Genomic DNA, 15,229 nt, shown 5'->3' on the forward strand with positions numbered 1-15,229 from the left:
TGTGTGTGTGTGTGTGAAGGACAGTCTTTGGCCAGATGAGTGTCAGCTGCATGATCCAGACAGGAGGATAAAGGGAAGACGCACACAAAAAATAGTACAGCCAGATACAGATATAGTTCCCTCAGACACATATACATTTACAGATTTGGTGCTTACACACACTCACTTATACATAGACACTGCATAAAACAAACCCACACACACACACTCAGATCTCACTCTGCCCCATACAAAGCTGCTACATATTATTGAAACTAAACCAGATGGAACCTCTTATCTCCCAGTGCCTCTGAAAAGCAACATTAGCACTGAGGACAGGAGAGAAAAGAGACTTCAAAATAGAAGGAAATGGAATCTAATGTCTCATCACACGCGGCTAGCTATCGCAAACAAACACGCAACAAACAAAACGCACACACAAACACTTACTCAGGCCTACTCTGCCGCCTATCTTTGCTCTGTCAAATCAAATGAAGCAGATATCAAGGGGCAATGTGGTGTTTGCATCACGCTTTTAAGGCTACGTGACGAAATGAGTGATAGAAACCCACATGGAGGAAGAGAGGAGGGAGAGGAGAGAAACACACTGGGGAACAACTGGTTTCAATTGGGATACTACTTGCAGCGCTGCCTCTGCAAGGAGGATTGGTTTAGAATTCTTAAAGGAAAAAAAGTAGACATTAATTCATGATGCCGAGTTTGTTTTAAACAAAATATAGATGGAATGAAATAACAGAAAAGGATATACAAGTCAGCAAATTCAACACATTTGGGGTCTATTAGAGCCTGTTTGATGTTCCTGGGCAATGAAATTATAATCCAGTGCTTACATGGACGATAAAATCGTTGTTTTCTAAATTAGGCTTTGAGGCTTTGCAATAAAGAGGAAAGTCACCGCACAAAGGCATGACTAGGATGGTGATTGGGTAGATAAACGTTGATTTTAACAGGGATAGGATACCAAGAGGGTCTCTTTTTTCTCCACCTCCTACAAATTCTTTTTTGCTGACCGTAGTACACTGAAAAATGAAACACCCGTGCATGACCGAGTAACTCCAGAGAACATCAGAAGTGAGGTAATCCAGACCACATGCTCAGCACGCAAACAGTTAACACACCAGTTCCTCCAAAAGTGCAGCTTTTAAAAATGAGTAGAACTTGTTTATTCAGAGCTCTGTGAAAAAAAAAAAGAATAGCACAGTACCCCGGGGACGTTGAACAGCAAGTATTAAAAAACCCAAGAGCCTCAGCTCGCAAAAAAGATATATTTTTTTTCTTTTTCTTTTTGTTTTAATTCTGTAACAAATTCCACTTGAAAATATAATTAGAAAGTGGAAGGGGAAATGGCAAACTACTGCATTAGCTGTAATTGAACAAAAGAGCGCTGTGCCTGCTGGGAGGTGGCCGCTGAGGCCCCATGGGAAAGGGGGCGGGACTGAGACAGGACCTGGTGGCATCTCCGCGGGGACGGAGAGTTTATTTATAATCACAGGCCGCCCTTGGACGGAACAGTCCCGGCACTGATCTAACACGCAATTAATACACACACGGCTGAGATCACACAACCCACACATACACACACACACACACACACATACCAGTACACACGGTCACAGGTCGCACAGCATGTGCACACACACCCATACACAAATAAAACACTTTTTTGGTCACTTAACTTGTACACACACAAATACTTTTCATCTACCTTCTGCAAACACATCACAGAACCGCCATACTCACAGTCCCTGTTAACAAAAGCACACACCTTGACAAAAAGACACACAGTGACAAAAACACACACACGCACACACACCCTGTGCCAACAAGACTGCAGCACACAATGTAGAGATCCGCCGTCATAATATGGGATATGTAAATTCACAAGATGAATAGATGCATAAACAGAAAGCTCGAGGAAACGGAGAGCAAGAGAGAGCTGTCCATCTGCACACATAGCCACACTTGATTTATTCGATGCCCCCCTTAATGAGCCACCATGGTCTCTCGCCCCCTCTCTCTCTATTTCTCCCCCTCTCTTTAACTCCGACTCTCTCACACTCGCTCTCCCCTGTGCAGGATGTAGATTAATTCAATGCTTAATTGTTTAGTAAATTCAATTTTCCACATTCTATTCTGCCTAGCTTTAGCTAAAGTTCTTAAATCTGCCGCGCCAAGCCGAGGGAACCCTGTTTGTGAGCCATGCATACCTTTTTTTCTCTTTTTCATTACCATTTTCCTTCCCTCCACCACCCTAATTCGCCATGAAAAGATTTTCCTTGCTGGAAATACTGATTCCGCTATGATCGGTGAGGCATTCCAATCCAATGCATTCTCATTGTGCCTCGTCTAAGATGCAAGGGGGGCTTCCCTTTCTCGCTGTGCCAGGCCCCATATCATACAAGCGCTCATGCAAGAAATGTTGCCTTGCCAATTCATTTGCAATAATAAAGAAAATGGTTAAGGTTGTTGTGCTTTGCCCCCCACCCTCCCCTCTTTCCTCACTCTGAAATATCTTTTGTGATGATATGGATATTTACTTTTCACTCTGTGCCAGAGAGCGTGCGGGAATAATCATATGTGCATACTTAACGGCGCAGACATAAATATCCAAATAACCCCCCACACATACACTCTTCAGTGGTGGTACATCTGAATCAAAGATGACAGTTGGGCTACTCCATCCCCCAGAATGCTTTGGTGCATCTGTTCACTGTGGTTGTTTTCTTTAACACCATTTTTGACCTTTGCAACAGCGCTGCTTCCTCAGGTTGAAATCTGCGAGAATGCCATGTGTTGCAGCAGCGAGATGGCCTGCAATAACTCCGGACACATTCTCCCACTCTACTGAATGCTGGTGGGGAAGCTGTTAGTGAAAGGGGCTGAAAGGCCAGCTATTGTAAACTCTTGTTTACTTTGCTTTCCTCTGTGACTAGATAAAGCAGGATCTGCCTCTCTGATAACCAGCCAGGCAAGTGCTTGCCCAACTACCTCCGCTTTCTCTTTTCTCTCCACCCCTCTCCTCCCCTTGCTGCAATATTAGTGCCTCCAAAATGAAAAGAGGGGCTGATAATGGTATGCGCAGTGCAAAAAAAAAAAAAAAGGGAGTGAGAGAGCAAAAGACCCCCCCCCTCCCATTCTGTTCTGCACTCCCCTTCCTCCCTAACTCTTCACAATAGACAAAGAAAGAAGAAATAACCTTATAATTGCTGAAGGGGGTGAGGGAGAAAACTGGATTTGGTCTCTTGAGTAAGTAAAGTATGCTACACTGAATAGCCGTCAGGTACTCTTCAATCGGCTTTTTAAAACCGGTGGGTTAACCTCATAGAGACAACCAAAGATAATTACATGTTTGAGATAATTACCAAAGCTTTCAAAGTCCATTTGGATGACACTCGCGGAAACTGACAAACTGATTTTCTTTCTCTGTGGCCTCTTCCACTTCCACAGCTCTCGCTACAGGCTCCTTGTTTACTCTCTGTGAGCTGAAATCCAAACAAAAACATTAACTCGAGTGCTCTCCCCTCCACGCTATCTAACCCCAAACAAAGCACATTTCTTTTTTTCAGTCGTGAATGAAAAGGCAGGCGTAATTTCTTAATGACATGTTTTGCTGTGGTTTCTTCGTTAGCCTAGCCTAGCTCGACTCGCAGCCGCCGCGCTGGGATGTTCTTGGTGGATCCCTTGGAGACGGGCTGTTTGTGACGGTGGCCATTGTCAGAGGCTTGCAGGGGGTTAAGGGGGAGAGGAACTTTCCATTAGCTAAGTACACATGTGTTAAGCCAGGTTATTGTTTACTTAGCCAAAGAAACCACAGCAGGCCTCAGGGACAGACATGGCCGCCCATCATAAGTAACGCTAGACACAAGCCAAGAACTTTATTTGCAATTGGGATTTTGTGGCTATCACAACAAAGTATCTGTGACACAATGGGGCTCCTTTAAAAACTAGTTTCCAGCAATACTGCATGATTTAAAAACAGCTAATAAATCAACTAAAAAAGAAATGGGCATAAATAAATGCACTATGGATGTATAAATATATATGAAAGTATATAAGAAACTCGGGACGTTCCTGTTCTTTGAAGTCCCTCTGGCCTTGATTTGCTTAATCACAATCACCCCTACTTGCTATTCCACCACAATAATGAAGAGGCTAAGAAACACACAAGTCACGTGGTCGCCTCTTTGTATCACTTGTTGAATCCTTAACAGCCGCCCCGCATTCACTCCCCAATGGAAAAAAAGGGGAGTTCAGGGGAGGGGAGGGAGGAGGGGGTGTAAAGGAGGGAGGGGGCGAGTGGGGGTCAAACCTCTCCTCTATTCAACTACAAAAGCTGCCATTACCAACAATCACCACGATGATTCAAAAGTTTGTATTAAGATCAGCAGTGTGCCACTGTAGGACAGAGAGGGAATGAAAAAAAAGAGAGAGAGAGAGTGTGCGCCCGTTAAGTCGAGTGTAACTCGATCCATACTTCAACGAGAAGCAGATAGATTAGCGATAGCGGTGTACTGATTAGGAAAATAGTGGCTGACCCCAGCGGTCAGGGTTTCCATTGAGTTCGGAGGCTGGGGGGCAGGGGTCACTCTTTGACCGCCAGAGTTACCTAAACCAACACTGCTGGGTCTCACTGACCTGGAAACCAGCACTTGTATGGCATAACAGTGCCAATTGTTGGAAAAAGATACCGCGATAGCGCTATCAAGAGTAAATTCTTACACAGTGACCACAACACTAAGCTCACACAGGCAGGGTTTGTTTAGGAAAGATTGTGCAGGACATAAGAAAAACAGCAACTGAGCCCAAATGTATAGATGTTATTTCAGATTGTAGGCTATTTCACATTCTTTTTACATGATTTCAATAGCAAAAAGAAAACAAAATCACTCTGAAAATGTCAATGCCACAAAGCCTCTCTCGTGTAAAATACCTCTCCACTAATTTAACTCAACAGATCAACTGCTGAGCATTCATAATCATTTAAGACTCTCTCACATCCACAAAAAAGGCAGCTAGAGAGTATCTTTAAGGGAAATTTCAATTATTTCCAGCCCTACTTCAGCCTGCATGGCTCAATCAAGTAGAGGAGCTCTTGAGACTTGGAGTGAGTCCTCAGCACTATTAGTAGTGTTCTGCTCTACAGCGGAGAGCCCGGGCCCTCGGAGTTCATTAGCAAATTGCTGTGCCCCTCCCCGTGCTCTCTGCACAATTAAAGGCAACTGTGCAAATGACGTACGGTGGCGTGGAAATACCTCCCCGCTTCTTTTGGCTGAGGTGAACATGTGTGCCAGGCAAATAGGGACTGCCGCCACATTTCCGCAACAACAAGAAGGCTGAGACATACGCAGCCATGTTCGGTGTGGACACAAGCCTTTCCACATTAAAGGCCTCTGAAACATTCTCCCAGAATAATTGTACTTCATTGTGTCTTCTATGTTTATATACAGCTTAGCTCAAAGCAGTCTAATGTCTAATGGGGCAACAGGAAATCTGCTGCTCAAGTGAAGAAATTAGGCAAACGTGGTGGGAAACTCTCCAGGGAGTGGCAGGGAAAGGGTTAAGAAAGTCCAACTGGTGCTAACCAGTCACTCCACTCACATAGCACCTGAGGGGGGTGCTGCATTTATCAGGCCAGTCTGAACACACACATGCACACAGCAGCGCACACACACAACATACACATGTATGCATACACTTGTAGACAGATGCATGCACACAGCTCGTGCACATTTGCTGCCACATCTCTGACCACGTAGCGCGACAGACACACACGACACACACACACATCTACAGAGAAAGACACACACAAACACAGGAGGGTGAGCCCAAACTGGCTGAGCTGCATTCACAAGCCAGCGCAGAGCCTCTCTGACTTTTTCACCTCTCAGCTATGCTCTGCTTTCTTTTGAAAGGGGCGCTCAGCGTCCCTCTCTACTCGCCTGCATAGTCAGGCTAGCAAAACAATGTAAAGACATGTAAAGAATATTCAGAAAATTACTCTTATGACGCAAGGGTGCATAATGCAGCAAGAAAGTCAGTGTTGTTGGATTGTTGAGTTTAATAAATTCAAAGTATTTTTTTTTTCCTCTGACATTTTTTTTCTCCTCTGCTACAGTCGCCTCACTGGAATAAATTGGTTTATGAATAAATGAGCCTGCTTTCTCCGTCTTGTTAACATTGTTCTTTTGTGCAAATTCTCAGCATTTTTTTCCAGTCCACTTCAACTTTATGCCCGAGGGCATATATTAAAAATACATATGGAAAGAGATAATGCACACACAACGCAAATTCGTTAAGGATGTCACTGCCTAACAACTGCAGATAAGATGTCACACAAAAATAGCCCACAAAACTCAACATATATATATATTCGGCCGCAAGTAAGTTATGAAGTGCACTGCCATTAGATTGACAATATAAGTATTCAGCAATGAGAGGCATGCACCCTCTGCCTGTTTGGATATGCCCATTTACACACAGCCTGCTGCTGTGGACAGTCTCCATGTTATCCTTCTGGAACATCAGCCCATCCCTCAATATTACACATCTGTCAAAAAGTTTTCTCTGCATTTAAATGCAAACTATGCCTGTAGGTCATTTATATTATTCTGTCAAATCAGTGTAAACATACGCTTATGTGGTTTTGCCCTGAATTATATGTAGGGACCATCATTATATTAAAATAGGCCATGTCTTCATTTTACAGTCAATTAAAGATCTGCATCAGTGCCCCAAGCACAACATAATTTCCTTCATATACCTAGAAACCCAAGGGTTTTACCAGACTCTATTACCATATCTATATACCATAAGGCTTCATTCCATGTCCTGACCTATCTATATAAATAAAATAAAAACTTTTGACAACTGAATCCCCAGGAGCATAACAACAAGCCCTTCAAAGAGACACTTAAATGCACAAGTGGCGTCTGTGTTATTTAATTCTGTTCCTGGATTAAATGAAGTATTATCTTCCGGGTGATCTTTCTCATTTCCATAATCAGACATAAGGGCCGGGGATGGAGGAGTGCATGCGCGGCATGGTGGGGGCCTTCCCAGTCGGGCCCCAGTCCGGCCATTCAGCACAGAACATAAAAGCCGGTGGCTGTCTCTCTCTCTACTCAGACCAGCCACTCAACCATATGGAAGTCCGAGGATTTAAATTATTTAGCCTAATCGCTTCATTACTTTTTATGTCGGACTATCCAACTAATCCCTTTAATTTGGACACTTGATTTCATTTCCCTCTTCGGTATCCATAGGTTATAGCCGCTCCTCTACGAAGTCATTCCTTAAAACTCTGGGATAGTTAAACTTATTGGAACACGGTCTCATAGCCTGCAACCCTGTCTCCTGCGCAAATGACTCGAGCTATTAATGGCCGAAAATCCAGATTTGCATAATTCTAATCATCGGTTGCTGTTATCATTATTTAACGGCAGTGTACGGACCATTAGGGTCATGCCTGCGCGCACACTACAATGTCCCCAAAGTGCCAACAGTCAGTGGAGCACATAATGAAGGCTGCGGTTATCTCTGATATCGGCACAAAAGGAAACACTCCCTAATCTACCTTTAATACCCGCTGCTTCTATGGCTTTCCAAAAAAAAACAAAAAAAAAACATAAACCTTCTTATTGGTGCTGAATCTGTGCGCTCTGAGCGGAGTAAAGGAGGAGGAGAGGAGCGGTCTCGATAAGCAATGTGCACTCATGTCTAAGGAAAAATACTGACAAGACGCGTAATGAACCGTGAACTCCACAGTGGAGAAAAACCAAGGCACCTAAACCACAGTCTGCAGCCCATCCTGCTGCTGCTGCTGCTGCTGCTGCTGCTGCTCTCTCCTGGGCTACACAGCAGAGACGAGCTGATAACGTTTCGTTTTGGTTCAAAAAAGAGACAGAGAGGAGAGAAAAATGGAGAGAGGCACTAAATTAAAATCGACATGAAACAGGTCAAGTTTATGGCGATGCTTTTTCGAGCTAATCTCCCCAGGTCGGTTCCGGGTTCAAGTCTTAATGGGCCAATAATAGCAACATTATTCAGAATTTTTTTCATTCCTTTGGATGGAATGTAAAACGGCCTTAATCATATGCAAATAACAGCGCAGCGGAGTAGTGACCCAGAATAGCTGAATAGCCAGCAGGGAGAACACACACACACACACACACACACACACAGAGGGAGAGGGAGATGTACCTGATCAAGGGCCACCGATGATCTTGTGATTTCCTCGCTGTCTGACTTGGACCCGCCCTCTCTGTCGTCTATGACCAAGTCGATGGGCATCTTGCCTTTCAAGCAGCTGATGTACCGGTGACAGAAATTATCACACAGCTCATGCACCTTCAGAGAGAGAGAGAGAGAGGGAGAGGAGGCAGAGGCGTCACACACACTCACCCATAAGGGACATCATCACCATCATCACACAACAGTGACATGTGCAACCACAACACACACACACACCACATGGCAGCCTGTGACATGCAAAAAGATTACTGAAGAGTTTTTAGGGCAATTTGGCAAACCCTTAGATCACAGCACAGTTTTACATCTGATGTGTTTAAATATTTTAAACGAGTTGAAGCATGACAAACATGGATCATGGCTGATCACTGGCCACATATTATTGTTTTTGTACTGGGATAAATTATCAGGTTAAATATGGTCAAAAACTCAAATTCTATTAATTTATTTAACCTCCAAAAAGTTTTTTTTTTTTTCAATTGGGTTTCACCTTTGCTTTTCTGAAATTATAAAAACTTGAATGTTACTCCTTCAGGCTGATGAGTCCAGTTCCCGTGCAGTGCCGTGCCGTGCTGGCATTGCGCTCCATCCGTGCTGTGATAGTAACTTTATTTTTCCCCTCTCAAAATAGAGATATCGTCGAAAATTGACAGTGACAAGAGGGCTCAGGGGCTACAACGCACTCAACACCCGTGTTAAATTCATCATCGGTGCCCCGGGTAGTGGCCATTAGAGGAGGGTGACCCGCTTGACTGACATTTAAGGTAAACTGTTTAATTTCGTCTACTTATTACATTATCACTGGCAATGATCGCCCATTGCCCGAGAAACAAACATGTCCGATGGAGAGAGCCATGTAGACTGCACACCACCTTAAACTTGATTTACTAAATGGCCTTTGTTGCACAGTATGTACACTTTACAACCCCTCATTTACAACATGCGTTTACAGGCAGCATGATCCCAAGAAAAAAGGCGGTGCACCAGAAACAAGTTTTAAAAAACTAAAACTTTTAACAGCTTTGATGATGTTTCATAACGTTAAAGTTCAGGTGAAAGTTGACAGCACAGGCTACTGTAGTCCATCTGATACGGAGACAAATCAGAGTTTTACACCCACTACTCCCTCTATCCACAGATGGCTGCCTGGGGCCTTTTGCCCTCCACAAAGAATCTTTTCTAAAAAAAAAACGCAAAGTTCGCCTATATGTTTCACCTTGCATGCAATTTCTGCCAGCATTAAACTTCATTAAAACATGCGGGGAGATTTGGGCACAGAGATATCCGTTCCAGTTGTAACAGCTTGCGTCGTGATTAAACGCGGAAGAGAAATGGCCCCATGATTGATTTTGACGCTAATTATAACCGACTAGCAAAAATACTTTTTTTTTGCAAATACAGCCCATAGGTCTGAAGTGGCACACTGGACAGAAATGGCGAGAGAATATTACCTTCTCCAGCTCCAGAAGATGAAACCGTAAAACTTGAATGGCTTGAATCATCTGAAAAATTAAAATAACAATAAAAAATGAGCTGCTCACATCTCTTGATATTAAACAGGCACGTTTTTCTCAATACAAGTAACTTCAGACGAGGAAAATATTCATATGAATGGATTTTATGTGGAACTGATATTAAACTTGGGCGTTATTGCAATATGGAGAGCAGGCATACAGTAGAGACTGGCGCTGCAATAAGCCTCAGAGTCAGAGATCTATTAACCACCAACTAGTCGTGAGGAAAACGTTACTCTCACATCACATTCAAAGTACCAAAGTGAAAAGCATGAATACAATAACTTTCCAGGCAGAGTTCAAAGGTTTGTGACAGCTGTCTAACAGCGGCCCTTCATCTACAGATACAACCGGGGGCCATTATGATATCAAACAGCCCAAAAAGAGGAACATCACCTCCAATCCTGCAGTAACTTTTCTAGCACCACATGGCTCTCTGACACATATGAACAGCCCGCCAGTAAACATGCAAACAGCAGCTGGTATATACAAAAATACTCTGAGCAAATATAGGAAATGTGTCATATAAAAATATAATGCATCTTACCAGATTATCCAATTCTGGATTCGATGAAAATAAAGGCTTTTCTGCCCGAATCTAGAAGCAAAAAACATTTTTATAAAATGTGTGAATATAAAATATTATAAACTTATACATTTTATATTATGTAGGATTAAATGTAACATGCAAGCACTGACACAATGGTGTATTAAATCCTACTTTATGTACAGCAAACACACTACACGAAATTAACACATTTTTAAATAACTTTTTTCTTATTAGTGAATGCCGTTTTGTTTTCATCCACTGCAGAATTAACTTCGCGCACAAAAGTCAGAGCTCCACACATGCAAGAGAAGACCACAACGAGCCCGAGCATGCAGATTAAAAAAAAAGAGTCAAACTTTCTGACCTGTTTTGCAAACACTGCTATGTCTTCATTGAAAGATTCCGATGAACAGACGTCTCCTCCTGCCACCCCGGGCTCTCTGGGGGTGCAAGTCGCTAATTCACATTTCTCAAAAATCAGTGCAAGCAAGGGGAACAGGGGGTGCCTGGGAACACACACAATAGCAAATGTCACCAGAGAGAACAGCGCCGGGGTCAAGACTACTCCAGGCTAGATTTAGCCAGCCATGCTACTCTTCAACAACTCGCCCATGGGGACTGCTGCTGCAGCTCATGCTATTATATTATGCAGAGGCTCGGAGGAAGGCTGCAAACAGCGGGCGGACTTTGTGATTAAATCTAGGTGCGCCTAATAGCATAAAAGCTTTAGAGTCAGTCAAACAATTTCTTGCACAGGTCTCCGTTTGGATCCCATGCGCGTGTGTGTGTGTGTGTGTGTGCTGCTGGCGGATAAATGTGCGCACATTTGATGACTATTTATTGTTGATGTCATCAGAGTAAATATGTGCAGACTGGTAATGTGTTGAAAGTTGTGTGGCGTGAGATGGTGAAACTCTTGCTGGCATGTTTAGCCACCGTGAAAACATAATGCTTACATTTTTAAATAAACTGCTGTAAATTAATAAATGACATGCATATGTGGGGTTTCCTTTAAACGTGATATATTTTTAATTTGCTGAAGCCTGGAATATTACACACAATTAATTAAAATGGTTAAAGGGGAGAAGGTAAGAATTTTGCTTATAATAAATTATGGAACTTAAAAAAGAAACTAAGCCAGTTACATTCTTTAAAATAAATTATTAGAAGTTCTAATTAAAGTGGACTTTGTCTCATTATTATTCTTAAGAGTCTAATTACATTTTTCTGTAAAATACTAAGCAGCAGGACACTGGTGAGATAGTCTCCATAAGTAAACTCTATATTTAGTTTTACTCCTGTAGTATTTGTTCAATTGTTTGCAGTAGAAACGTGCGATAAGCATGTTGACTTAAAAAGAATACAATTGTGAACTGTGTAAAAATTAAAGGAAGGACAAAAAGGCTGCAGCCGCTCTCTTTCCCAGCGCCTGTGCGGCAGTTTGGGCTCCACTGTTTTGCTGAAACACTTCACAGAGACGCACAGCCGTCCCGGGCACTGAGCCGGTGTTTTTCCTGCTACGGCACTGACTTTGCACCCACTAGCCCACCCCGACTGCCCCCTCCAGGCCTGGATCCACGCCTGCCCGCCAGAGAGCGAGTTTCCCCGCGGACCGGAGCCTTGCACCTACCCGTATATAGCGTCTTTATCTCTCTTGAGAGCGTCGTTAACGGAGGAGCCCATACTGGGAGGCATGGTGTTGGTGTGGGCAGTGTGCGGGTACTGGTGGGAGTGCAGCTGGGGCCCGTGGTTGAGATGCACCGCCTGCATGGACCGGGCGCCGTGCGGGTCTCCGTACATGGTGGTCGGGATGCCCACCCCGTCCATCCCGTAGTGGGGCAAGTCTTCGTACTGCACACAACAAACACGCGGGGCCACAGTGAATATACGTGAACAAGATTATGTCAAACTATAAGTCTGCTATAAACCACAAGAATATATTGTAAAAGTTATTTAAAGTAGGAGAAGTGACACTTGAAGTTTTGTTTTTCTTCAAAAAAAAAAAAAGAAAAGTAAAATAAAAATCTGCCAACAGGGCGAAATGGTTTCTTTAATTTCCAAAACAAGTCGACCTGTTTCAACATTTGTCTTAATTCAGAGTGGTTTCCTGATGCTAGTGCACCGAACTGCCTTTTCTGCTTTCTTCCATAATACTGACACTCGTAAAACGTGCGAAACTAGAGAAATAAATTCATCCCAGTGGTTTCATTTTTTACTTGTTTTCAAGAGAACAAGTTTTAAAGACTGAAGTGTGAGTGGCTTGTTCAGCAGAATATTGTTTACAGGAAAACTACATTTATTCTGACGTGAAAACTACGTTTTGTTCTCGACTTATTCACAGTGACCCTCGTAGCTCAGATATGAATAAAATAAATATGAATTATTGAATATGTTCAAAAATTCTGGGAGTAGAGAAACGTCCAGCAACGTGGCTCAGTTATTGTCATTAAGCAGACAGTAATTAGGTCCATCAGTCTGCTGCTCTGTGTTCTCACTGTGTGCAACAACAAATCTCTTCAACTTCTTACTTACACTGTTTTCCAATTTTAAAGGCTCATAACTGTGCAGCATGTTGTTCGCACTGTGATCACTGCATGCAACAAACGCAAGTTGCTGTGTTTTTTCAGACGACGTTAAACTGGAGCTGGATATTCAAACTTTTCCACGTGTCAGTTTTGAGTTAAATAATGCACTCTCGTCTTTACACTCTTGTTTAGCACTTATTAAACACTCTGCTGGTGTGCTCGGTGGCGGAATTGTTGATTCAGGTATGCAAATGTCTGAAATAAAATCTTTATTTTTGAGGTTTGCTTTTTCGACAGATTAAAAAAAGTGGCTTGAATTATTGATAGTGCTCATGGAAGTGACAAACAAGTGCCGGGGAAAGAGTAAAAAGCATTATCACTTAAAGCTGAGCATTTGGACCCTAAAGGCAAAGAGGTGCAAACCCCAGCGTGGTGCAGCTCCAGTGCCAAACTAGGTAGCTAAATGTGTCCAGTGTGTCCCTAACATCTCTGCTTCTACGCTGTTTACTCTCCGTGTGAAGATCCCAGCCGCTGTTCTGAATAAAGTCCTGGAGTGTATGAATCAAAACGCGTTTGTCATCACCTCATTCCTAAAAACTGCTCCACTGGCATTATGCTAATATCGCATATTTTAGCGCATTTTGCGGTGTAAAGCCGAGTGTTGAAGCAGAAGCGACGGTGAAACAGGGATTTGTGTTTTGTTCCGAAGTCTTCCCCCCTCAATGTGAAATCTTGACGGAACAGTCTGAAGCGAAATGTGGAGATTTGTTTTGCCTCTATGCCCTCCCCCATTTCGCTTCCAGTAACTGGCCTGTCATAACTAATCTAAAAAACATAGCCGATGTGAGATATGATCACGCTTCCAATGTCCCTCAGTGGGCCGGTTCGTGGAGCGAACGAGTGTGGCCGTGCGTAATACCGTGCCAAAAGACGCCGAAAAATGAAATGGTGTCTCCATGTGTCAGGAAGACGACAGAAACTTTCGCCGCGAGTGTGTGTCCGTGCGGGTATGTGTGTCATTAAGCCACGTTACAGTGCAGGATTGCATTCAAGCACAGCAGACTTAGAGAAACTTTTTTAGGGGGGATTGCCCTACGTACCCGTTGCGCCATAACCCTCCTGACTCCCTGGTCGTCCTTTCAGTTTAGATAAATCCCCTCTGAGGCCAGGGTGGAGACGAAATGAAGAAAGAAATTCCAAATAAATGGGAAGGTGTTTCAGCCAAAATCCCGTATGCCTTTTCTTTTCCACGGAACGGTGAAGCCAGCCCCCGCTTTCTGCGCAAGTTTAGCCCAGGCGCGGCGAATAGGTCCTCGGCTATCCTCGGGGCAGCGGCGCCAGGCTCCTTTTCCAAAACCAGGATGAAAATAAAATAGCCCCTCAAACAAAACTGGCGACTCTCATGGCTTTTTGCCACTCCGCCTGTCAGTCAAAATGCGAGGGCTTGTCAAAAGTACCGGATGAATGATGGTCCGACGCGCGTCTCCACGGGATCGGCACCACCTAAATGTTAATGGTCACAATCACAGTTAAAAAATGAAGCAGTTCTCCTCTCGTTTTCTTTGATCACTCTCGGCTCCCGGCTTGATTTTCTTATGCAAAAGCGTCTAGAGGAGATCAAGAGGAGGTGGGGTGATAATTCTGGCTTAGGCTTTCTTAAAGGAGCCACGATCGATGCTGAGCGTGTGTGCGTATATGTGTGTGTGTGTATGTGGCTGTATGTGTGTGAGTGCGTGTGTATGCATGAGCCGCCTGCCCGTTTGTGTACAATGGATGTGTGTGTTGAGCTGAGGAGGAGCGGAGGATCTGGACCAGACTGCTGAAACCCGGAAGTAGTGGTGGCCATAACAGGTCGCGTCTTACACAACGCACCGGGCTGCAGCAAGTCGTGCGGAGAGGAGGGGGGGTGGGAGGACCCTGCGAGCCCAGCAAGCCGCACCGCGAGCTGAAACAACACGGGGATAAACAGAGAATACCCACCTATGACTTCAACTCCATGTCCCATTCTCATAAACTGACTTTATTCTTCAGCCTGGAGCCGTGTGTACATACCGAGAGGTCTGTGTTTCGGGACTGACACGTCCAGCATCAACTTCTCCGCCTGTAAACAGTTTATTAACGGCTTATTGAACCATCTTTCAACTCCTTTGAGCTATATAATCAGGTATGTTATCAAGAGCCTATGTGATCTGAATCTGTATCGGTTTGGACTGGATGTAACTTTATAATCATTCATTTCTTTCATAAAAAAAAAATGAAGTTATAAGTGTAAAACTAGTTCATTAAAACTGTTTCACAGTCAGTTTGAGCTTCTGGTAGTCTGTCAACATCATGCTTGCATGATATCCACGGTGTAGCTCGTAGCCAAACATCCAGTCCTGCAGGTTCTGCGT

The 15,229-nt window shown here is 43.7% G+C and overlaps 1 protein-coding gene across 1 annotated transcript in view; it reads right to left on the reverse strand.

The window, feature by feature from the left end:
- Positions 1-14,651, reverse strand: part of LOC118329325 (homeobox protein Meis1) — an 88,175-nt gene extending 73,524 nt beyond the window's left edge. The window contains exons 1-6 of the mRNA XM_035663448.1: positions 13,937-14,651; positions 11,942-12,162; positions 10,676-10,817; positions 10,309-10,359; positions 9,699-9,749; positions 8,200-8,346 (exon numbers count right to left, since the gene is read on the reverse strand). Coding sequence (XP_035519341.1) covers positions 8,200-8,346; positions 9,699-9,749; positions 10,309-10,359; positions 10,676-10,817; positions 11,942-12,162; positions 13,937-13,948 — 624 coding nt within the window. The 5' untranslated portion in view covers positions 13,949-14,651. The remainder of the gene's footprint in view (positions 1-8,199; positions 8,347-9,698; positions 9,750-10,308; positions 10,360-10,675; positions 10,818-11,941; positions 12,163-13,936) is intronic.
- Between the last annotated feature and the right edge of the window lie 578 nt (positions 14,652-15,229).

Source organism: Morone saxatilis, unplaced genomic scaffold (assembly GCF_004916995.1).
Source record: "Morone saxatilis isolate NCDOM2014 unplaced genomic scaffold, NCSU_SB_2.0 Contig19, whole genome shotgun sequence".
NCBI classification, from domain to species: Eukaryota; Metazoa; Chordata; class Actinopteri; family Moronidae; genus Morone; species Morone saxatilis.